Consider the following 25,862-nt stretch of genomic DNA (forward strand, 5'->3'; position numbering starts at 1 on the left):
CTGCTAAATGAAGTATTTTTTGTAAAAAATGTCAAAGTAATTCATTGTTTTTAATCATATCATCTATGCTCATTCGGAAGTGTTTGGCCAAGTGATTTTCTTTCCTTAGTGTGCTCTTCATGCCCCCCCCCCCCCTAGTTTGTGTCATGGAGTGTTGTCATCACTAAGTCAACATTAGGTAAAGGGTATTGGTTGTTAGTGGCTGCGAGACAATGTTAGAGGCCGTGTACGAAGGCTTTAAGCGGATGTCACCTCATGGGGTCGACTTTTTCCTATGTTAGGAGAGGCCACGGGTGAATTGCTTTACTTCAAAGACATTGATAGTAACTTTTATAGTTCTAAAAAATGGCCTACCTAGAATGATAGGTGCAGTAGGATCTTTAGGCATATCAACTATAACAAAGATCAATTATAATGAGGCAATCATTAATTTGAATGATTACTCCATGATTAATTCCTACTGGTTGTGTAAAGATAGAATAAGCCATAAAAAACCAAGGAAACATGAAAACCCAAAATGATCGTGAATAAAATGACGAAAACCGGTGAAAAACATAGGAAAAAACTTAGAAAAAACAGAAAAAGGAGAGAGAAAAAAACAGATTCAAAACAGCGATAAAAAAGGGTAAACGGACCAGCCCATTTGCTATGCGAGATAAGAAGTTCTTCATGCGAGAGAAGCAACCCTCTCGGGGCGCCCCTATGTCTGGCTTATAGCAAGACCTAGGGAACCCTCGCGTCGCGAAGAGCGAGAGATGAACCGGCCCAGCCGCGCGGGAGGCCGAAGGCTCTTTTTTGACGTTTTTTCATTTTTTGCTTTGTTCTTTTACTTTTTAATACTTTCTACTATTTTAAATAAATATATTAGAAAAACATTTCTAAAAAATAATGTTAGCTAAGCATTTGGAAAATGTTAAATGTCTATTGAGAAATGTTTATATGAAAATGTATAAAAAATATACAATATGGGAGAAAAAAGTTAATCAAATATTTAATAAATGTTGATCCAAGTATTTGAAAAAAATTATTAACAAAAAATTTGTAAAACATTAATCAATAATATGAAAAATGTTAAATGTCTATACAGTGTTGACCATGTCTTAAAAATGTTAAACTTGTATTTGAAAAATGTTAATCAAGAATTTAAAATATGTTTAATGTGTATATAAAATATTGACCATACATTAAAAATATATTATTTTGGTATTTAAAAAATGCTAATCAAGCATTTGAAAAAATAAAAAGTGTATAGAAAAAAATTGAGCATGTATTCACAAAAATTAACTTGTATTTAAAAAAGGTTAATCAAGCATTTGAAAAAAAATATTAAGGTCTATAGAAAAAAGTTGACCATGTATTCAAAAAATGTTTATTGCCATTGAAAAAAATGGTAATCTAGCATTTGAAAAATGTGAAATGTGTATAGAAAAAAAGTTGACTCTCTATTTTAATAAATGTTAATCTTGTATTTTAAAAATGTTAAACATGTATTGGTATGTACCAAAAATGCGTAAAAAAACCTGAGGTAAAACAAAAGAAAACCGATGAAAATTATAAAAGAAGCAAACAAAACTGATAAAATGAAAAAAAAATGAAAAAAACAGTGAAAACTGAGAATGAAATAAAGAAAGTAAAAGAAAAAATAAAAGAAAATAAAAACCGAGCAAAAAGCAAAGAAAAGAAAGAGAAAAGAAAAAACAAGTAAAAACAAAAGACAAACACGAAAAAACAAGTGGTAAACTGCCTCTTTTTATTAAAGTAGGCACCACCCAACTTACAAAACACAAGCCTGATAGGAGACGCAGTTGCTAGCGGGTTATGCATTAACCAGTCTATCCTGGAATCAATCACCGCTCTCTACTGTCATATTTAACCCAACAACAATCATCGCCACGTGTCCCGTGCTGGGCGCTTCTTCTGAATTTTATTTTATATTTCTGTACAGGTTTTTGGGGTTTTTATTGGTTGTTTCGGGGTTTTTCAGCTTTTCCCTAGATATTTGTGAAAAAGTTTGGAGAAAAAACTTGCGTGAAAAAATGTGTGTTTTTTTTCCTTTCGCGTGAGGCATAGATTCATTTATGCAAGAAGCACAATTGTGCCTCTTGAAAAGGGGAAAACATGTTTTTTTCACAAGAGGCACAAATTTGCTTCCTGTGGTTTGCTTCCGCGAGAGGCACGTGATTGTCTCTCAGAAAGAAAAAAACGTGTTTTTTTGCTTCCGAGAGCCGCTATTTCTGCAGCCTGTTTCCACTCGGCTCTAGACAACCCACCGATCATCGGGTCTGGGCCATCGAAGATGTTGGTCCTGCCGCTGCCAACGTTTCCGCCTCCACTGCCGATGTCTTCATAGCATTCTTCATCATTTGCGACCCAGTCTCGGCATCTCGATCATAGATCTCGGCGATCCAGGTCCTCATTTTGCGTTGTCTCACCCCGTGGTAGTTTGGCCCCGATGGCGGCGACGGTGGGAGGTCGGGGAATGCTGGTGCGTTGCGGGATTAGGAGGGGCGGGAGGAGGATCCACTGCCGACGCGGGAGGAGGCGGCGTCGATCTGCTGACCAAGCGTTGCGGATGGGCAACGGTGAGTGGCGCCGGCTGGATCCAGCCATAGGAGGCGGCGCACGGTGGTGCATTTGGGCGGTGGGACGGTGGTGAGTCGCTTATTTTACTCAGTGGCGAGTGGGCAAGTGTTTTTACTCCTCGGCGGCTGCTCGTAAAATTTGTGGAAAACTGTTAAATCCATTTGGATGATTTATGGAGAGACTAGCCGTGTTCTCTGCCTGCCATGCGTCCATCCACGTTGTGGATTGCTCGATCAACTGCCTAGCCCACGTACAACATCTCTGGATGGGCCCCATGCCCCGCTTAGCATCCGCCTTATCCCCTCACGCAGGAAATCACAACCACACATGTTTCCAGCCGCATCGTCATCTTCCCCTTCCTCTAGATCAAGGGCAACACTCGCCCCTGCTGCCTCAAGCTCTGCTCCCCCTTGGATGCTGCAGAGCAAAAAGGGAACGATCGCTGCTCGTTGCTTGTTTCTGCTATAGGGAGTGCTGCAACGGGGTCGTGTGGCGCTACAATGGGGAGCGCTCGCCACTACCCGCCAGCGCTGCAATGGGGTGGGGCATTGCTACTGGCGGCGCGACAAGTCGAGTACAGGGTGCTGCTCACCGGCAACAAGCTATGATGCGTGACCCATGGACATGAGCAATGATTGTGGGGGAATCGAGCGGCTCTAATACATCCTAGTTGAGAAAATTAGACGGCTAGCTACGCGACATAAAATTGGATAAAATCTGCTGCCTGATTTGTAGCAGCCGCCAGTTAGGTGCAGGTTAGAGGAGTAAACCGTGATTTTACTTCCCTAAAAGGTTTTAGGGGATCGGTGAAAGATGCTCTACCTATGTTCAAACTTCATGCCTCTTGTGCAAATCTTCTATGACACTCGCACCATTTTTGGACAATTGGATCAATTAAACTAACTAGGGCAGGAAATTGAAAACAACCTACTAAATCAACATTTCTTTCCATGTAACTGTGAATATAATCAATCTTGAAACCAACCACATAACATGATATAATACAAACAAGCAGTACATGGAGAACAACTACTGGCATAGATAGACCAGAAGCCCTCACAAATTAATCCCCCAAACCAAATTAATCAAACAAAGAATAGACTCTAGCTAGCAGATCAATCGATTTATCTGTCTAAGTGGAACTTGGATCTCCCAGTCAAATTTCAGGAACTCATCATGATCAACTATGTCCGGCAAGAGTCCCACGCTGGTTCTTCCCCCTCAGTGTAAGAGGGTTAACCAAACTAACGAAGTTTTTTATAAGGGTGTTATTGATGACTTGAGATTTGATCCTACAAGATGAAGCACAAATTAGTTTAGTTCTTGATCAGGTCAGTCAGTAAAACTGAGAATCAATATATTCATTGGGATGTTGCTTTGTTAAAGAAAATTTGAAGCAGAACATTGGCTTATTTTGAAGGCATCTTTTTGTCATTTATTTGGAGTGAATTCCCAAATGATAGGTTGCTAAATGGGTTAAAAACTGGCAAAATTACCGCTAAAGGGGTAGTCCGGATAAACACTGCTAAATGAAGTATTTTTTGTAAAAAAAATTGTCAAAGTAATTCATTGTTTTTAATCATATCATCTATGCTCACTCAGAAGTGTTTGGCCAAGTGTTTTTCTTTCCTTGGTGTTCTCTTCATGACCCTCCCCCCCCCCTTTACTTTGTGTCATGGAGTGTTGTCATCACTAAGTCAACACAAGGTAAAGGGTATTGGTTGTTAGTGGCTGCGAGACAATGTTAGAGATCGTGGACGAGGGCTTTAAGCGGATGTCGCCTCATGGGGTCGACTTTTTCCTATGTTAGGAGAGGCCATGGGTGAATTGCTTTACTTCAAAGACATTGATAGTAACTTTTATAGTTCTAAAAAATGGCCTACCTAGAATGATAGGTGCAATAGGATATTCAGGCATATCAACTATAACAAAGGTCAATCATAATGAGGCAATCATTAATTTGAATGACTACTCCATGATTAATTCCCACTGGTTGTGTAAAGATAGAATTAGCCACGTTCAACTTAATCTCGCTATTAACATAAGGACCAACATTGAGTCTATAGGGATAGTAGAAACTAGCACCTAGATCACATCAAGCATTGAATTTATTCAAACCAATCTCAGTTTCAATATTGGGTTCAAAAATATCTTCTTGTTTAGCATGTAGCTTACCATATAGATTTTCTCCCTTTCATCATCCAACTCATGTACCTTAGTGGCTACATGTTCAACAAAACGATTATACGATTCATCATTTAATACTTCAGGTAGTGGGTGTTTAAATGCCAACGTCTCCTAGCTCTTACGCCATTTCCCCTCCACAACACAGAGTGAAGTCTTTCACAAGAATCCAATTCACCTTCAACATGACTCAAAGTAGTTGGCCATGCTACACCGCACCCCATCGACTTCAAGCTCTTATGTATATGTTGCCTTGAATCAACCTCGCGCCATAGTTTCCTCGAAGTTGCACAAGCCCTGAAGCCCGCACCACGTATTTCCACGCCCCAGAAGTCTGTCACCATCATCATTATGCTCATACATTGTCGTCGCCGATCCCACCACCGCCTTCTATATTGATCAACATCCACATTGATTTGTCATACTATCTAGTCCAACCAAGCCGACTTTGTCCAGCTGCAATCATGCTTCACCCTGCGTCGTGTCTGCCCCGCATATCTCCATGCATTGCTTGATGCCCTGTTCATGCAAGATCCTACACAACGCACTCTAGAATCATCCGAGCCTTATGCGTCAGTTCTTGTTATACACACACCAATCTCTTCGACAAACTTAACAAAAAAAATATGTGCAAACCTTGATCATGATGGATCCCTCTACGCAATTTGTTATTTTCACTCCATGACATTGGCTTCTCTACATACCTCCAAGGCTCCTTTTTCTTAACCTAGCCGCACCCGCCTCTCTAAAAACAAAGCCTGGGGTTTCTCTGCCTCCCCCGGTTCCACCGCCGGTCCGCCTCATCTTCGGTGGCCCTAGGGCCATGGAGGCCTGGTGGATTCCAACCCTTGCCGACGGGTCGTATTGAGATGTTTATTTGAGTTTTTTGGGGTTTGTGTCCTTCTCGGGAAGGAGAAACGATGGCGGCTCCCTGAAGATGGAATAAGGTTCCGGTCGCCTAGGCCCCATCGCAGTGGTGCATCTAGCATCGTCGGTGGGTGTGTGGAGGTTTACCTCCGGCGGATCTCGTGGAATTTGATCGGTGGTTGTCTTTGTTGGATCTACTTGGATTCGGTCTTTGTTCATCTATGTTTGTGTGTCTGTAGGTTGGATACTTCGGATCTATGTGTCTCTTCATCGGCGGCGGTTGCTATTCTAGTGCACTAGTTCTATGGGGCCCTAGCACGATGAGTTGCTGACTGTGTACTACAACAAGTTTTGCCGACTTCGGGAAGGGAGGGGAGATGATGGAGGCATGCCTTCGGCTCGCTTCAGGGCTTGTAGTCATCGGTCGCTCGTCTATGAATCTGGATGTAAATTTTTTTTGGGGTGTTTATTGTACTGAAATGATTGAAGATGGATAGATCGGAAGTTTTTTCGCAAAAGAAAAACAAATCACATGAAGATGGCTCAGCTTCGTGCGTGCCTCTACCAGCTTACGTGCACACTTCCGTTTCTTTTGGAGCTTGTCGTGAACACTTCCGAATGAAATGCTTGAGCGTGTGATCCCACTTGGGCCATGCCTGAAGGACGCCCCTATGTCTCGCTTCACGCGAGATGTACGAAACTCTCGCGTGAAGGGCGCCCATATGCCTTGTTCTTTCTTTCTTTTTCATGTTTTTTTATTTTTGTTTCTCTTTTATTTATTTTTCTTTTGTTTATACCTCCAAATATTCTAAATAAATATAACAAAAAAATACTATACAAAAAATATTGGAAAAACTGTTAACCAATCGTTTGAAAAAATGATAAATATGTATAGATAAAATATTTCTCATGTATACAATACATGTTTACAAAAAAAATAACGTGCATGAAAAAGGTTCTTCAGGTACTTAAAAAAATATTAATCAAGCATTTCACTAAAATGTTAAGCAAGTATTTAGAAAAAATCAAGCATTTAATAAATGTTCATTGTTTATAAAAATGTTGACCGCGTATTCAAACAATGTTAATCTTGTATCTGAAATCTTTAATCAAGCATTTGAAAAATGTTAAATGTGTACAGAAACATATTGTCCGTGTATTAAAAAATGTTAGTCATGTAGTTGAAAAATATTAATAAAGCATCTGAAAAAATGATAAATGTATATAGAGAAAATATTGGTCATGTATTCAAAATATATTAAACTTCTATTTGAAACATGTTAAACATCTATTAGAAAAATGTTTTATATATAGACCAAAAATGTACAATGTGTATGAAAAAATAGACATAAAAATATAAGTTTTCTAAAAAAGTTTATAATGCATTTTAAAATGTCAAACATGTATACAATAAATGTTTCTAATGTATAAAAGAATGCTGACTGTGTACTGAGAAAATGTGTACACATGTTGAACATAAAAGAAATCAATGAAAATCGACAAAGAAACAAAGGAAAACAAAGAATAAAAATAAAAAATAAAAAGAGAGAAAAGAAAAGAAACGAAGAAACCAATGCAAAACAATGAAACCGAGGAAACCAAGAAATAAACAAAGAAAAACCAATGAAAACCAACAAAGAAACAAACAAAAAACCAATGCAAACCAAGAAAGAAACAAAGAAAAAAGAAAGCAGAAAAAAATCAATGAAAACCCAAAAAGAAACAATTAAGAAAAAGGAAAACAAAACCGGTAAAAACCGAGAAAGAAACAAAGAAAACCATCAAAAAGCCAAGGAAACATGAAAACCAAAAACGGTCATGAATAAAATGAAGAAAACCGGTGAAAAACATAGGAAAAAAACTTAGAAAAAAACAGAAAAAGGAGAAAAAACAGATTCAAAACAGCGATAAAAAAGGGTAAACAGACTGGCCCAGTTGCTATGCGAAATAAGAAGTTTTTCATGTGAGAGAAGCAACCCTCTCGCGGCGCCATTATGTCTGGCTTAGAAGAATTCTAGTAGACCCCGCATCCCGCGCCGGCCTGCAAATTAACCGCCAAATTGCGGGTTGGGGCCAGGAAAATCTGCACGATCAGACCCGGCATCCCGCCCCGGCCCGCAAATTTTTTTACGGGGCGCGACAAATCTTCTCCCCCAACCTCTATCTTCACGGGCTGGGAGGCCGACCCGAGCTCAACCCCTATCCGCCACGAGATTTGGCGGGAGGGACATTTCCGCGCGCCCTTTCCCGCTCCCCGCACCCCGCGCCACCATTGCCCCCCCTCCGCAAGCTCCGGTTCCTCCACCCCGGCTGTCCCTCACCGCCATGGACGCCCCCATGTTGTCCCCCACTACCGTTGAGGTCATGCACACTCCTTCCCCTCGGGCTGATCTCGTCGCCGGCCATGTTGGCCCCGCCGCCGTCGCCCAAGCACACGCCGCGCCTGCCCACAAGCGGCAGGGCAACGTGGTCGTGCAGGGCGGAAATCCGGCTGCCCCCGCCGCGATGGCTCGCGCTCCGGGCGCCAAGGCGACAGCGCGATCCCGACCGGCGACGGAGAAGGTCAGCAAGGTCGCGGGCGTAAAGCGGAGGAAGGTTCCGGCTTCAAAGAAGCCACCTTCTTCATCCTCTCACTCCATCCCCCCGCAAGGAGGTGCTCCGGCGATGCCATTCAATGGTGCCGCTCCCTCCGCGAGCGAGGTGTTCGATGAAATGGCCGGAAGGTATGCGTCTTCGATCTTGGCGATTTCCTTTCATTTCCGCCATTATTCTCGATATCTCGTGACTTGTTATCATTCTCTCTAGCGGTGGTTCCAGCAATGCAACAACCGAGTTCGTGAACTTGTTGGACACGAACGTGGTTGACATTGATCAAGCCCCTTTTGAACTGTTCGGCTACAATGAAAAGGAGGGCGGCGTGGACGGTCATGGTTGTGCGGACGAATTGGAGGAGATCGAAGCGGAAGCGTATGAGCAATCGCAAGCAAAAACTGGGAAAAGCTAAAGATCGAAGAACTACACGATCTTGGAAGATCAAGCTTTGATCAAAGCATGGAGTGCGGTGTCTCTTGATGCATGCACGGGTACTGATCAAACTGCCAAGAGATATTGGCAAAGGATCAAAGATCAATACTTCCGCATTATGGCAAAGCATCCCAATAGGACTCCACGCACATTTTGGTCGCTTCAAGGCCATTGGAGAACATCAAGCCTATGTGCAGCCGTTGGGCAGCTTGCTTGGAGCAAGTACGCAATGCACCTCCAAGTGGCACCGTGGAGTCGGACTATGTGAGTTTGTTTTGCCTTTGTCCAAGTTGTGCATCATCATATTGCATCATGGGAAATGATTGGATCACTTTGTTCACATTGTGTAGGACAAGATTGCTCAACATCGATACAAGGACATGGAAGCTTCGGAAGGCAAATTCTTCAAACTTGAGCATTGTTGGGAGTTGCTAAAAAATGCGAGAAGTGGAAGTTGATCGATAAATAATCCCCACCAAAGAGAGGCTCACTTACAAACATGGATGAAGATGGGGATGATGATGGCCCAAGAAATTTGCACAAGCCCGATGGCGACAAGAAGATTAAGGAGAAGATGAAAAGAGAGCAAGAAGCATCGAGCTTGAGGGAGAATATTGATGCCATGGTGCAATCAAACGAGTCGATGTTGTTGAAGTCGTTGGAGATCAAGAAAGAGTTGGCCGAGAAGAAGGCAAAAGAGAAGCAAGAAAAGTGGCAAATACTCAAGGAAGAGGGGCTCTGCAAAGCTGAGATTGAGGAGAGAAGAGCACACGCCGCTGAAAACAAATCCATGTCCTTGTTGCTCGCCGAAGAGAATAAGAACATGACAATGAACCGCAATGACATGGACGACCTCACCAAAACATGGCATGATATGGCAAGGAGCGAAATCTTGAAGAGGAGAATGGTCGCGTCGGCCGGTCTGTGTTACAGTTCTGGTGATGTTTTTTCTGCTCCATATGATGGCAATGTGGATGATTTCGGTGCGGGTGTTGGAACAAGCGCCAGAGGTGGATTCGATGGCGCGGAGTGAAGATCCACCAAGATGATGCCGGACATGGACGCAAACCTTTTCAGGGCCCTTTTGCGTTTGCCGTAATGAACTTGGCTTTTATTTGCGCGTAAAACTGTTTATGTCGTTTGAATTTGAACTTGTTTGTGAAACCCTATGTCAAATGCGAGATTTGCAGTTTTTCTGTTTGCGGGTCGTCGCGGTGGTGCCCGAGCAGAGCCCGCAAAGCCGACCCGTAAAAAGGTATATTCAGCGAATAAACTTTTTTACGGGTCCGTTTGGGGGGTCTGCATCTGTGCCAGCCCGAGCCAGCCCGCGAAAGCAGTTTTGCGCGAACCGCAAACGCATTTTGCGGGCCGGCGGGATGCGGGGTCTGCTAGAGTTGCTCTTATAGCGAGACCCAGGGAACCCTCGCGTCTCGCAGAGCGAGAGATGGACCGGCCCAGCCGCGCGGGAGGCCGAAGGCTCGTTTTTTTTGAAGATTTTTTATTTTTTCCTACTATTTTAAAGAAATATATTAGAAAAACATTTCTAAAAAATAGTGTTAGCTAAGCATTTGGAAAATGTTAAATGTCTATTGAGAAATGTTTATACGAAAATATATAAAAAATATACAATATGCGAAAAAAGTTAATCAAGTATTTAATAAATGTTGATCCAAGTATTTGAAAAAAAAAATATTAACATGAATTTGTAAAACCTTAATCAATAATATGAAAAAATGTTAAATGTCTATAGAATGTTGACCATGTACTAAAAATGTTAAACTTGTATTTGAAAAATGTTAATCAAGAATTTAAAATATGTTAAATGTGTATATAAAAATATTGACCATATATTAAAAATATATTATTTTGGTATTTAAAATTTTTTAATCAAGCATTTGAAAAAAATAAAAGTGTATAAAAAAATTGAGCATGTATTCAAAAAATTAACTTGTATTTAAAAAAGGTTAATCAAGCATTTGAAAAAATATATTAAGTGTCTATAGAAAAAAGTTGACCATGTATTAAAAAATGTTTATTCCCATTGAAAAAAATGGTAATCTAGCATTTAAAAAATGTTAAATGTGTATAGAAAAAAAGTTGACTATCTATTTTAACAAATGTTAATCTTATATTTTAAAAATGTTAAACATGTATTGGTATGTACCGAAAAAGCGTAAAAAAAATAAGAAAACCTGAGATAAAACAAAAGAAAACCGATGAAAATTATAAAAGAAGCAAACAAAACTGATAAAATGAAAAAAAAGAAAAAAAGTGAAAACTGAGAATGAAATAAAGAAAATCGAAGAAAAAAGAAAGAGAAATAAAAACGAATGAAAACCGAGCAAAAAGCAAAGAAAACAAAGAGAAAAGGAAAAACGAATAAAAACAAAAAAAAACACGAAAAAACAAGTGGTAAACTGCCTCTTTTTATTCAAGTAGGCCCCACCCAACTTACAAAACACAAGCCCGATAGGAGACGCGGTTGCTAGCTGGTTACGCATTAACCAGTCTATCCTGTAATCGATCACTGCTCTCTACTGTCAGATTTAACCCAACAACAGCCCTCGCCACGCGTCCCGTGCTGGGCGCTCTCTCTGAATTTCATTTTATATCTCTGTACAGGTTTTCAGGTTTTTATGGTTGTTTCGGGGTTTTTCAGCTTTTCCCTAGGTATTTGTGGAAAAGTTTGGAGAAAAAACTTGCGTGAGAAAATGCGTGCTTTTTTCCATTCGCGTGAGGTATATATTTGCATCTGCAAGAGGCATAATTGTGCCTCTCGAAAAGGAAAAAACATGTTTTTTTTTACAAGAGGCACAAATTTGCTTCATGTGGTTTGCTTCCGCGAAAGGCACGTGATTGTCTTTCAGAAATAAAAAAAACGTGTTTTTTTGCTTTCGAGAGCCGGTATTTCTGCGGCCTCCTTCTAGGCGGCTCTCGACAACCCACCGATCATCGTGTCTGGGCTATCGAAGATGTTGGTCCTGCCGATGTCGACGTTTCCGCCTCCACTGCCGACGTCGCCATAGCCTTCTTCATCATTTGCGACCCAGTCCCGGCGTCTCGATCATAGATCTCGGCGATCCAGGTCCCCATTTTGCGTTGTCGCACGCCGTGGTAGTTTGGCCCCGATGGCGGCGACGGTGGGAGGTTGGGGAACGCTGGTGCGGTGCAGGATTAGGAGGGGCGGGAGGAGGATCCGCCGCTGACGCAGGAGGAGGCAACGTTGATCTGTCGACCAAGCACTGCGGATGCGCAACGGCGAGCGGCGCCGACTGGATCCAGCCATAGGAGGCAGCGCCCGGTGGTGCATTTGGGCGGTGGGACGGTAGTGAGTTTCTTATTTTACTCAGTGGCGAGTGGGCGAGTGGTTTTACTCCTCGGCGGCTGCTCGTAAGATTTATGGAAAACTCTTAAATCCATCTGGCTGATTTATGGAGTAACTAGCCGCGCCGTCTACCTGCCATGCGTGCATCCACGTTGTGCATTGCTCGGTCAACTGCCTAGCCCACATACACCATCTCTGGATGGGCCCCACGCCCCGTTTAGCATCCGCCTTATCCCCTCACGCAGGAAACCACAACCACACATGTTTCCCGCCGCATCATCATCTTCCCCTTCCTCTAGATCAAGGTCAACACCTGCCCCTGCTGCCTCAAGCTCTGCTCCCCCTTCGCTGCTGCAGAGCAAAAAGGGAACGACCACTGCTTGTTGCTTTTTTCTGCTGTAGGGAGTGCAGCAATGGGGTCGTGTGGCGCTACAATGGGGAATGCTCGCCACTACTCGCCGGCGCTGCAATGGGGTGGGGCATTGTTACTGGCGGCGTGACAAGTCGAGTATGGGGTGCTGCTCGCCGGCAACAAGCTATGATGCGTGACCCATGGACAGGAGCGATGATTGTGGGGGAATCGAGCGGCTCTAATACATCCTAGTTGAGAAAATTGGATGGCGGGCTAGGCGGCTTATAATTGGATAAAATCTGCCGCCTGATTTGTAGCAGCCGCCAGTTAGGTGCAGGTTAGAGGAGTAAACCGTGATTTTACTTCTCTAACCGGTTTTAGGGGATCGGCGAAAGATGCTCTACCTATGTTCAAACTTCATGCCTCTTGTGAAATCTTCTATGACACTCGCGCCATTTTTGGACGATCGAACCAAGTAAACTAACTAGGGCAGGAAACTGAAAACAGCCTACTAAATCAACATTTCTTTCCATGTAACTGTGAATATAAACAGTCTTGAAACCAACCACATCACATGATATAATACAAACACACAGTACATGGAGAACAACTACTGGCATAGATAGACCAGAAGCACTCACAAATTAATCCCCCAAACCAGATTAATCAACCAAAGAATAGTCTCTAGCTAGCAGATCAATCGATTTATCTGTCTAAGTGGAACTTGGATCTCCCAGTCTAACTGGAACTGCAATCTAAGCATCCTTGTTGAATTTCAGGAACTCATCATGATCAACTATGTCTGGCAAAGAGTCCCACGCCGGTTCTTCCCCCTCCGTCTCCGCTGGCTTGTCAAATATTTTCATGAATTGGTCCATTGGAATGCTGAAATTATCCTCCGGCCCGTCCTCATCATGCTGCTGCTGCTGGTACTGACCAAGAACGCTGGCTGCCGCCATGGAGTTCTGCCCCTTCTCGCTGTCGTCGTAATGAAGAGGACCCACCGACGACATTATGCCATCCATGAAGTTTTGGCCGTCATCGTCGTCGCCGTAATCAAGAAGGGGCGGGGGCGAAGGCGGCAGATCCGACGCCTGTGGCTGTGGCGGCTCAACTTGCTCTTGCCGGAGACCACGGACACTCCCCGGCGGCATCAGCGCGGCGGCGGCGGCGAAATAGTCTGCCGGGACAGGCTTCTTGTTCCCCGCCGTCAGGCCGTCCTCCCCGTAGACTTCCGTCCGGCCCTCGGCGGTGGCGCGCGGCGTGACGTAGAGCTTGTGGAGCGCGGGCACGCCCTTCCTGCCGGCGCCCCTGTCCATGTCGCTGGTGAACTCCTGCATGAGCCACGGCGTCTTGCGCTTCTTGGACGGGGGCGGGGGCACGTAGTAGAAACCGAAGCAGTTCTTGCGCCCGCCCTCTTCGCGAAGCTCCTCCTTGCTCTGCTCCACCCGCCAGAACCCGCCGGTCCGGACGCTGCGGTCGGCGCGCTTGTTCTTGGCCGCGCTGCACGGGCTCTGGAACTTGCTCTCGCCGAGGAACCACCACGTGTGCTTGCCGTCGCGGGCGCTGGCCGGCGGGTGCAGCCGCTGCAGCGCGTAGGGGTCGTTGTCGTACATGTCAGCGTGGAAGATGAACCCCCGCGCGTCCGGCATCTTGTCGTCGCCGGCGATCCACCGGTTGAGGAACCCCATCCTGTCCGCCTTCGTTGGGTTGAAGTAGACGCCAGGAGGCAGCGGCGGCGGCTGCTTGACTTCGTTCAACCCACTTGGTACGGGCGGAGGCGCCATGGACATGGAGCTGCTGGCTCCGGCTCCGGCGTCGGCGGTGGTGGAAGTTGATCTCTTGACTGATTTTCTCGCTTTCGTGATGGCCATGATTTCTTAGCTAGCTGTGTTTGAGGAGGGATTGGATTGATCGGTGGGCTGGGATTATATAGTGTGGAGACGACGCGCTTCCTTCTGAAATCGGATTCGCCTCATCGTCCCAAGCTGTAATCGGACATTCGGCCTGGAGACGGAACAGAGCAGTCGATGCGCTTCCCGCGCGATTTCTGTTTCCCGCCTTTTGCGGAAACTCGTGTTCCCCCTTCGCCTCGTTGGGCCTGGCCCAACAACCGTCGCATATACTCCTACGCATATTCGCGTTACTATTTTTTTCTTTTGTCTCAAAAGAGAAGTTACTATTTTTCCTTGTACCTTCTCAACTTCCTACTGTTTTAATTTGAATTTTTCTGATAGTTGTGACCAGATACTCTCATTTATAATTCTAATGAATGGTCTTTCCAGGAATTATTACTCACCTGGTTCAGCAAGCCTATATTTTGATGGCCGGTCAATTGGTGTGAGACCGATGAGAGTATATATTGGGCGGCCGAAGCTCATTCACCTACTTTTCCGCACAACCATATCAGGCCTATATTAAGGTAGCGTCAATTAGTTTGGATCAGAGGGAGTAATATTTTTCTATTTTAATATGGTACTCCCTTCGATCCATATAATTTGTCACTGATTTAGCACAAAGTTATACTAAACCTACGACAATTAATACGGATCAATGGGAGTAGGATTATGGAGCTCATGAGGCCTTGTCTCTTGCAGCTTAAGGGCGATCTAAGCAAGAGCTGAAAAGAGGTGTCTCTGCCTCTATGTTGGGAAGAAGCCATTCAAATTCATTCTTGATTTCACAAAGGGATTCAAATCATTGGTTTTGAACTTTATCTATGGCAAGAAAGTGTTTATGGAGATCCCTCCTGAGAATACATCATTGACTGTAGGCATTCCGTAACCCGGTACATTATTCAGTAATTAACTTCAAGTTTGTGGTTACTAAAGATTTCTTGCTACGTTCATGCCAGAAATGTGGGAATGCGTGTTTGGGCATCCTCAAGGATCTCAACATTGTTGGAGGTAGGAAGTTTAGACATAACAACCAAGCAAAATGGTTTCATAAGCCATGAGCTCTCTCAAATCATGTACAAAAGAATGATGTTACTTTTCTCTTGTTGCAGATATTACGGTGCAGGAGCAGGATTAGCTGGTGATATATACTCCCTCCATTCGGAAATACTTGTCATCAAAATGAATAAAAGGGGATGTATCTAAATGTATTTTAGTTCTAGATGCATCCCTTTTTGTTCATTTTGATGACAAGTATTTTCGGACGGAGAGAGTAATAATGAGAGAGGCCAAATTGGATGGATCCATGCACCCTATGATAGAATCCCCAAGTTCGGGTCTTCTATGACCATTTCACACACCTGAACATACATACCCTTAATTATTTTATGTTTATTCAAACAGCGAAAATACTATTCATGGATTTGAGGAAGGCTATGTTTGGCCCCAATTCCCCAACATCTTTGGTATTCAGAACAAAGAGTGTGCATCTAACTACCGTTCAAACAAAAAATGGTTAACAAGGGAAGGCCATCGGGTTGATAGAAGGACATAAATAATCATCCCATGGAGGCTCTATACGAAGTTAGGACTAAGGAACGTGTATTGTTAAGAAAAGATAAAAAATATACTAGTATGTAATCATTGCCATGTGCATATGGAATATATAACTGTTTCGTTCTTATGAAGCTCTATGTTATTACTTATTATGTTTACTTGGGATGTTTTATGGATCATATGGAAGGTGATGAATGGATAATGCAATAGCAGAGTTAACCATATTATCAAAGTGATTAACTCCATCAATAAACTTTACCCGGGAAAGTTCTGAATTATTACTAATGCAATTTCTTATGCGAGTCCGAGCTATATTTGGTTTATTCATAGTATATACCTTCTATGGATCCATTTATTTATTTTAGAATTTAGATTTTATAATATCTTTTTTCAAATGGAGAACTTTTTTATCAAGTAAAAAAAATATAGTTGTCCATATAATTGTGGTTATATAGATATTTTTCCATACTAGGATCTTTAACCTTGGTGTAAGAGGGTTAACCGAACTAACAAAGTTTTTTTATAAGGGTGTTATTGGTGACTCAAGGTTTGATCCTACAAGATGAAGCACAAATTAGGTTAGTTCTTGATCAGGTCAGTGAGTAAAACTGAGAATTAATCTATTCATTGGGATGTTGCTTTGTTAAAGAAAATTTGAAGCGGAACATTGGCTTATTTTGAAGCACGACATATTTGTCATTTATTTAGAGTGAATTCCCAAATGATAGATTGCTAAATGCGTTTAAAACTGGCAAAATTCACGTTGAAGGGGTAGTCCGGATAAAAAACTTCTAAATGAAGTAATTTTTGTAAAAAAAATCCAAAGTAATCCATTGTTTTTAATCATATCATCTATGCTCACTCGGAAGTGTTTGGCCAAGTGATTTTTTCCTTTGTGTGCTCTTCATGACCCCCTTTTACTTTGTGTCATGGAGTGTTGTCATCACTAAGTCAAACACCAGGTAAAGGGTATTGGTTGTTAGTGGCTGCAAGACAATGTTAGAGGCCGTGTAACAAGGCTTTAAGCGGATGTCGCCTCATGGGGTCGTGTTAGGAGAGGCCACGTGTGAATTGCTTTACTTCAAAGACAGTGATAGTAGCTTTTATAGTTCTAAAAATTTGCCTACCTAGAATGATAGGTGCAATAGGATCTTCAGGCATATCAACTATAACAAGCTCAATAATAATGGGGCAATCATTAATTTGAATGATTACTCCATGATTAATTCCTACTGGTTGTGTAAAGATAGAATTGACCATGTTCAACTTAATCTCGCTATTAACATAAGGGCCAACATTGAGTCTATCATAATGGACTTAGGGATAGTAGAAACACTAGCACCCGTAAAGCATTGAATTTATCCAAACCAGTCTCAGTTTCAATAGTGGGTTCAAAAATATCTTCTTGTTTAGTGGGTAGCTTACCATATAGATTTTCTCTATTTCATCATCCAACTCATGTACCTTAGTGGCTACATGTTTAACAAAATGACCACACGCTTCGTCATTTAGTACTTCACGTAGATGTCAATGTCTTCACGAAGTCTGCAATGTAATAAGTATAGTCGGTATATGGCTCTTATTAAGCTCTTCTACATTTCCTTCACTACTTCTGATCATTTTGACATGCTCAACTAGGTTGGTTCCAGTTTTCCTGCAAACTTAGCCAGAATCAAAGTTTGACTATCTGCAATTTTAGGAACATGTGCGCCTCCATGCTCCTAGTTCTTCCACCTAAGGCAAGCATATCATTAGTGAGTCTAGCAACTTTACCAGTCAATTAACCAATAAAGTTATCATGATTCTTCGAGATATTTTTAAATATTTAATTTTGCTCACTTTAGCTAACAAAAACAGTTTTTAGAATATGATCCAAAGTGGCTCTATTATCGTTTCTCATTCCATTAAAATTACTTGGTGCTCCACTACTATTAGGATAAGGTAATCTAGGAGCAAATTCTTTATTTCTCTAGTTAGGACTATAACTATTACAAGAAATTAAATTAACATCACAGATTTTTCTTTGGTAATTGCATTAATGTTTACCTCTTCTTTACCTTTCATCATAGCGATGAGTTCATCAAGTTTTGCGGTCAACTCTGTATTCTTCTCCTCAATAGCATTGACCCTCTTGGTGGTAGAATTCTTGATGTCGCTTGAAGCTACGTCGGTTTTTTCCCCAAAGAGGAAGGGATGATGCAGCACAGTGGTGGTAGGTATTTCCCTCAGATATGAAACCAAGGTTATTGAACCAGCAGGAGAACCAAGCAACACAACGTAAACAACCCCTGCACACAAATAACAACACCTCGCAACCCGACGTGTTAAAGGGATTGTCAATCCCTTTCGGGGTACGACGCCTCAACATAGGCAAAGGACGTGAAATAAGTTTGTAGATGGGATAAATAGATCTCGTATCAAATAAATTGCAGCAAGGTATTTTTGTATTTTTTTAGTTTAATAGATCTGAAAATAAACGCAAGGAAAAGGTAGATCGCAAGGCAAATATATGAGAAAGAAGACCCGGGGGCCATAGGTTTCACTAGTGGCTTCTCTCGAGAAAAATAGCAAACAGTGGGTGAACAAATTACTATTGGGCAATTGATAGAACTTCAAATAATCATGACGATATCCAGGCAATGATCATTACATAGGCATCATGTACAAGATTAGTAGACCGACTCCTGCCTGCATCTACTACTATTACTTCACACATCGACCGCTATCCAGCATGCATCTAGTGTATTAAGTTCGTGGAAAAACGGGGTAATGCAATAAGAACAATGACATGATGTAGACAAGATCCGTTTATCTATTGCGGCAGATATGGATCCCGTCTTTTTATCCTTAGTAGCAATGATACATACGTCTCGGTTCCCTTTCTGTCACTGGGATCAAGCACTATAAGATCGAACCTCACTACCGGGAACCTCTTCCCGTTGCAAGATAAATAGATCAAGAACCCAAATATCGGAGAAGAAATACAAGGCTATAAGCAATCATGCATATAAGAGATCAAAGAACTCAAATAACTTTCATGGTTATAAAAAGATATAACTGATCATAAAATCGAAGTTCATCATATCCCAACAAACACACCACAAAAAGGACTTACATCATATGGATCTCGCTCCAAGAGATCATTGTATTGATAATCAAGAGAGAGAGAGAGAGAGAGAGAGAGAGAGAGAGAGAGGGAGAGAGAGAGGAAGCCATCTAGCTACTAACTATGGACCCGAAGGTCTACAAAGAACTACTCACGCATCATCGGAGAGGCACCAATGGAAGTGGTGAACCCCTCCGTGATGGTGTCTAGATTGGATCTCGGTATTGTGGACTCTGCGGCCGCTGGATGAAAATTTTGTCGACTCCCCTAGGGTTTCTATAATATTGGGGTATTTATAGAGCAAAGAGTCGGTCCAGGGGGCACCCGAGGTGGGCACAACCCACCTGGGCGTGCCTGGGCCTCCTGGCGCGCCCTGGTGGGTTGTCCCCTCCTCAGGACTCCCCCAGGTGTAACCAGGGCCCAACTTCTTCCTTTTGGTCCATAAAAAATCATCGTAAAGTTACGTGGCATTTGGACTCCGTCTGATATTGATTTCCTGCGATGTAAAAAACATGCAGAAAACATCAACTGGCACTTGGCACTATGTCAATAGGTTAGTACCAAAAAATGATATAAAATGACTATAAAATGATTATAAAACATCCAAGATTGATAATAAAACAGCATGGAATAATAAAAAAATATAGATATGTTGGAGACGTATCAGCATCCCCAAGCTTAACTCGTGCTCATCCTCGAGTAGGTAAGTGATAAAAACAGAAATTTTTATGTCGAGTGTTGTTTATCATGTCATATCATATTCTTTTCTTTATAGCATGGACATTTGGACTTTTATGTGATTCAAAGCAATAGTCTAGTTTTCAAATAATAGTTTAGATACTCAAGCATATAAACAAGCAACCATGTCTTTCAAAATACCAATGCTAAAACAAGTTATCCCTAGCCCATCATGCTCAATATTGATCCATTCATGGAACACACTCGAATATTAGCTACACCCAATACTTAAGTACGGTCATATTGTCCCCTAGTTGGTGCTTTTATAAGAGAGGATAGAGACTCAGTTTCAAAAGTAAAAATTGCATAAGTAAAAGAAAGGCTCTTCGTGGAGGGAAGTCATGATTTATAGAGGTGCCAGAGCTCAAAGCGAAAAAATTAGAGATAAAAACATTTTGGGAGGTGTATCCATCCCACCAACGGAAACGACTTGGAGCATCCCAACACTTTCCATGCTAGATATAGGCGGTTCCCAAACAAAAAATAAAATGTATTCCTTTTTCCACCATAACTTTTACTTTCCATGGCTAACCGTATCCACGGGTGCCCTCCATACCAACACTTTCCAAGGAATTTATTATTTGACAACATAAAGTAAATACATTTTTGCATTTTGGGACTGGGCATTCCTAATACCTTTGCCTTACTATCGTGCAATTACAAGTGAATAAACACTCATCGTGAGAATGACACATCTAGCATGGAAAATATTAGCTGCCCGTTATCGTTCCGCGAGCGAAACAAACACACAAAAGAGAAGTTCATTTTGAAAATTAGAGATGGCACATGCAAATTTGCTTAGAACGGCAAAAGAATACCGCATATAGGTAGATATAGTGGACTCATGTGGCAAAATTGGTTTAAAGGATTTTGGGTGCACAAGTAGAGGTCATACTTGGTGCAAAATGAAGGCTAGCAAAAAGATTGAGAAGCGACCAACCAAGAAACGAATAATATCATAAGCAAGCATTAAGCATAATTAACACCGAATAATGCACCACAAGTAGGATATAATTTTCATTACATGATTATTGACTTTCGTGCATGCATAGGGAATCACAAACCTTAACACCAATATTCTTACTAGAGCACAATTACTCACCAACATGACTCACATATCACATCATCATATCTCAAAACTATTACTAAGAATCAAGTTTATTTTGTCCAATGATCTTCATGACATTTTTTTCTTTCTTTATCCTTCTTGGATATCTATCACTTTGGGACTAATTTCCATGTGTTGCCTTTCATAAGCTCAAACAAATATAAGTGAAGATCATGAGCATAACATATTTTCTTTCTCTCAAAATAATTTGAGCGAAGCAAGAGAGAATTTATTCAAAATTTTACTAACTCTAAAATAATCTAAGTGAAGCGAGAGAGCATTTCTTCAAAAATACTAAGCACACCGTGCTCAAAAAGATATAAGTGAAGCACTAGAGCTAGTCCATTGCTCATAAAAATTTAAGTGAAGCATAGAGAGCAATTCTAACAAGTCATGACATAATTTTGGCTCTCTCAAATAGGTGTGTCCAGAAAGGATTGATGACTTAAAACACAAAATAAAACAAGAAAATACACATATCACACAAGACACTCCAAGCAAAACACATATCATGTGACGAATAAAAGTATAGTCTCGAGTAAAATATCGATGGTCGTTAGAAGAAAGAGGGGATGCCACTTGGGGGCATCCCCAAGCTTAGTTGGTTGCTCATTCTTGGATAATATCTTGGGATGCTGGGGCATCCCCAAGCTTAGGCTCTTCTATCCTTCTTTCATCCATCGTAAGATAACCCAAAACTTGAAAACCTCAATCACACAAAACTCAACAAAACCCTTGTGAGATCCGTTAGTAAAAGAAAGCAAACCACTACTATAAGTTCTGTGTCAAACCAATTATTATTTTGTTTTTGTATTATATCTACTGTATTCCAACTTTTCTATGGCAAAAACTCATCAAAGAAAACCATAGAGCCATCAAAATAAGCACACAACACAAGGAAAACAGAATCTGTGAAAACAGAAAAGTTTGTAGTAATCTTGAACTTTCGAATACTTCTGTAACTGAAAAAATTCTACCAAATTAGGAAGACCGGCATAATTTGTATATTAATATTATTTAAAAAGAATCAGAGCAAAATCTCTTTTCTGTGATTTATGAGAATTATTTTCGTGAGCGCAAAGTCTCTGTCTTTTTCAGCAAGATCAAACAACTATCACCCCGGAAGATCCTAAAGGCTTACTTGGCACAAACACTAATTTAAACACAAAAAAACAAAATCATAACAGTATCATTATTTTTCTAACACTCAAGAACAGAAAGCAAAAAGCAAAAAATAAATTTTGTTCATTGGGTTGCCTCCCAACAAGCGCTATAGTTTTACGCCCCTAGCTAGGCATAACGCGTTAATGCTCAGATGAAAGATGATAATTGAAACGCAAAGAGAGCATCATAAAACATGTGAAAAACATATTTAAATCTAACATACTTCCTATGCATAGGCATTTTGTATGCAACCAAATTATCAAGACAAGCAAGATCTAGCATATGCAAGGAAGAAGAAAGAAACAATAGCAATCTCAACATGAAGAGAAGTAACTTAGTGACATGAAGATTTCCACAACCATATTTCTCTCTCTCATAATAATTATATGTGGGATCTTATTCAAATTCAACAATATAGCTATCACATAACATATTTTCTACATGATCCACATACATGCAAAGTTGACACTCTTCCAAAATAGTGGGATTAACATTAACTAAAGTCATGACCTCTCCAAACCCACTTTTATCAAAAATTTCATAAGATTGAACATTCTCCAAAGTAGTGGGATCTAATGTTGACACTCTTTTGAACCCACTTTCAATATTATTGGAAACACTATTATCAATCTCATATTCATCATAGGGCTTAACTAAATTTTCAAGATCATACGAAGAATCACCCCAATCGTGATCATTGCAATAAGTAGTGGACATAGCAAAATTAGCATCCCCAAGATTGGGGTTTTGCATATTATTAGCACAATTTACATTAATAGAATTTATAGTAAAATCATTGCAATCATGCTTTTCATTCAAAGAGCTATCATGAATCACTTCATAAATTTCTTCATCACAATTTTCAGATTCACGAATCTCAAGCAAAACTTCATAAAGATAATCTAGTGTACTCAAATCACTAGCAATTTGTTCATGATAATTGGGTCTCTTAAAAAGATTAGCAAGTGGATGAGGTTCCATATCAAGAGATATTTAGCAAGAAAAGATGCAAGCAAATAGAAGACACATGGCACACAAGCAAATAAGAGATCTGACGAGAAAACGACGAACGAAAAAGAGAGCGAATAAAATGGCAATTTTTGTGAAGTGGGGGAGAGGAAAACGAGAGGCAAATGGCGAATAATGTAAATTGCAAGGAGATGAGATTTGTGATTAGGAACCTGGTTATATTGAAGATCCTCCTCGGCAACGGCGCCAGAAATTCCTTTTGATGTCGCTTGAAGCTACGTCGGTTTTTCCCCAAAGAGGAAGGGATGATGCAGCACAGCGGTGGTAGATATTTAGCTCAGATATGAAACCAAGGTTATCAAACCAGTGGGAGAACCAAGAAACACAACGTAAACAGCCCCTGCACACAAATAACAACACCTTGCAACCCGATGTGTTAAAGGGGTTGTCAATCCCTTTCGGGGTAAGGCGTCTGAAGATAGGCAAAGGACGTGAGATAAATTTGTAGATGGGATAAATAGATCGCGGATCAAATAAATTGCAGCAAGGTATTTTTGTATTTTTAGTTTAATAGATCTGAAAATAAACGCAAGGAAAAAGTAGATCGCAAGGCAAATATATGAGAAAGAAGACCCGGGGGCCGTAGGTTTCACTAGTGGCTTCTCTAGATAAAAATAGCAAATGGTGGGTGAACAATTTACTGTTGGGTAATTGATAGAACTTCAAATAATCATGACGATATCCAGGCAATGATTATTACATATGCATCACGTCCAAGATTAGTAGACCGACTCCTGCCTGCATCTACTACTATTACTCGACACATCGACCGCTATCCAGCATGCATCTAGTGTATTAAGTTCATGAAAAAACGGAGTAATGTAATAAGAACAATGACATGATGTAGACAAGATCTGTTTATCTATTGCGGCAGATATGGATCCCATCTTTTTATCCTTAGTAGCAACGATACATACGTCTCGGTTCCCTTTCTGTCACTGGGATCAAGCACCGTAAGATCGAACCCACTACCAGGCACCTCTTCCCATTACAAGATAAATAGATCATGTTGGCCAAACAAAACCCAAATATCGGAGAAGAAATACGAGGCTATAAGATATCACACATATAAGAGATCAAAGAACTCAAATAACTTTTATGGATATAAAAAGATATAACTGATCATAAACTCAAAGTTTATCAGATCCCAACAAACACACCGCAAAAAGGACTTACATCATATGGATCTTCAAGAAATCACTGTATTGATAATCAAGAGAGAGAGAGAGAGGAAGCCATCTAGCTACTAACTACGGACCCGAAGGTCTACAAAGAACTACTCACACATCATCGGAGAGGCACCAATGGAAGTGGTGAACCCTTCCGTGATGGTGTCTAGATTGGATCTCGGTGTTCTGGACTCTGCGGCGGCTGGATGAAAATTTTGTCAACTCCCTAAGGTTTCTAGAATATTGGGGTATTTATAGAGCAAAGAGTCGGTCTAGGGGGCACCCGAGGTGGGCACAACCCACCTGGGCGCTCCTGGGCCTCCTGGCGCACCCTGTTGGGTTGTCCTCTCCTCGGGACTCCCCCCAGGTGCAACCAGGGCCCAACTTCTTCCTTTTGGTCCATAAAAAATCATCGTAAAGTTACGCGGCATTTGGACTCCGTCTGATATTGATTTCCTGTTATGTAAAAAACATGCAGGAAACAACAACTGGCACTTGGCACTATGTCAATAGGTTAGTACCAAAAATGATATAAAATGACTATATGATGATTATAAAACATCCAAGATTGATAATATAACTGCACAGAATAGTAAAAAATTATAGATATATTGGAGACATATCGATTCTCAACATGCCATTGGGCATGATTCTCTTGCATATCGTCCAACAACTTTTTTGTTTTAGCTATGGGTCTTCCCATAGTAGTTCCTCCTGTAGTAGTGTTAAGCATAGTTTTGACATGTGAGTTAAGGCATTATAAAAAATATGAATAATTAACCATTCTTCCATCCCGTGGTCGGGACAATTTCTTATAGCCTCCTTCATGCGATCCCACACAAGCGCTAGTGGCTCGCGATATATTTGCTTAAAACTTGTTATATGTGAACGCGGTTGCATCTTTGCAAGGGGACAAACTTAGACAAAATTTTACTGCAACATTCATTCCATGAAGTTGTACTACCTCTAGGCAAAGCTAGAAGCCATTCTTTAGCTTTTACTCTCAAGGAGAAAGGAAATAGGCGCAGCTTCAAAGTGTCAGATTCATAGTCTTTTACGCGTATCATGTTACATAACTCAGAAAAAATATGCAAATGCATAACAGAATCTTCAGAAGTAGAGCTTCCAATTAGTCTTACTGAACCATAGAGTAATATGATATTTCTCGGCAACAATATTAGGTTGTATGATGAGTTCACGCATAAAGCTATTGCTTGGAGCAGCAAAGCTTCCAAGATTACGAGCCATGATAAAAAAATTGGGTTTTCTAGTGACAACACTTCCAACAAATATTAGAACTACAACTAGAACAAAAACTGAAAATGAAGACTCTAGAAAAAAATCTAACACAATGACTAGCAACACAATTCCTCCCTGGCAACGGCGCTAGAAAAAGGTCTGATGAGTCCCTTTGGTGATCCAGGAACGGGTAGAAGAAAGGTTCCCAACCTCTTTCCTCAAGGAGTGACCCTGAGTTATCAAACCCACGAGAGGGCATGCACTTGAGACAAGGGTTTCTACCAAACTTTTGCGAGAGTATTAAATTCCAGTTTTTAGACCGGATCGTAATCAAGTTGCAACGAAAAACACTTGTGATAAAAAATGGGCATGGGTATGAGGACTTGATTCTTACAACCATATATTTGTGATTGGGATCATCATGATCTTAATTTGTGCTTTGGAAGACAACCTTTAAGATGTTCTAGCAACGTATCACAGTGGGGATGTGTCCAAATTACATCTTGAGTCGGCACGTGCCCT

The 25,862-nt window shown here is 41.2% G+C and overlaps 1 protein-coding gene across 1 annotated transcript; it reads right to left on the minus strand.

Annotated features, from left to right (window-relative positions):
• Positions 1–12,999: 12,999 nt before the first annotated feature.
• Positions 13,000–14,211, minus strand: LOC123163168 (uncharacterized). The gene has a single exon (XM_044580922.1). It carries the CDS (start codon positions 14,207–14,209, stop codon positions 13,091–13,093), a length of 1,119 nt encoding a protein of 372 aa, XP_044436857.1. The 5' UTR covers positions 14,210–14,211; the 3' UTR covers positions 13,000–13,090.
• Between the last annotated feature and the right edge of the window lie 11,651 nt (positions 14,212–25,862).

This window comes from Triticum aestivum, chromosome 7B (genome assembly GCF_018294505.1).
Source record: "Triticum aestivum cultivar Chinese Spring chromosome 7B, IWGSC CS RefSeq v2.1, whole genome shotgun sequence".
NCBI classification, from domain to species: Eukaryota; Viridiplantae; Streptophyta; class Magnoliopsida; order Poales; family Poaceae; genus Triticum; species Triticum aestivum.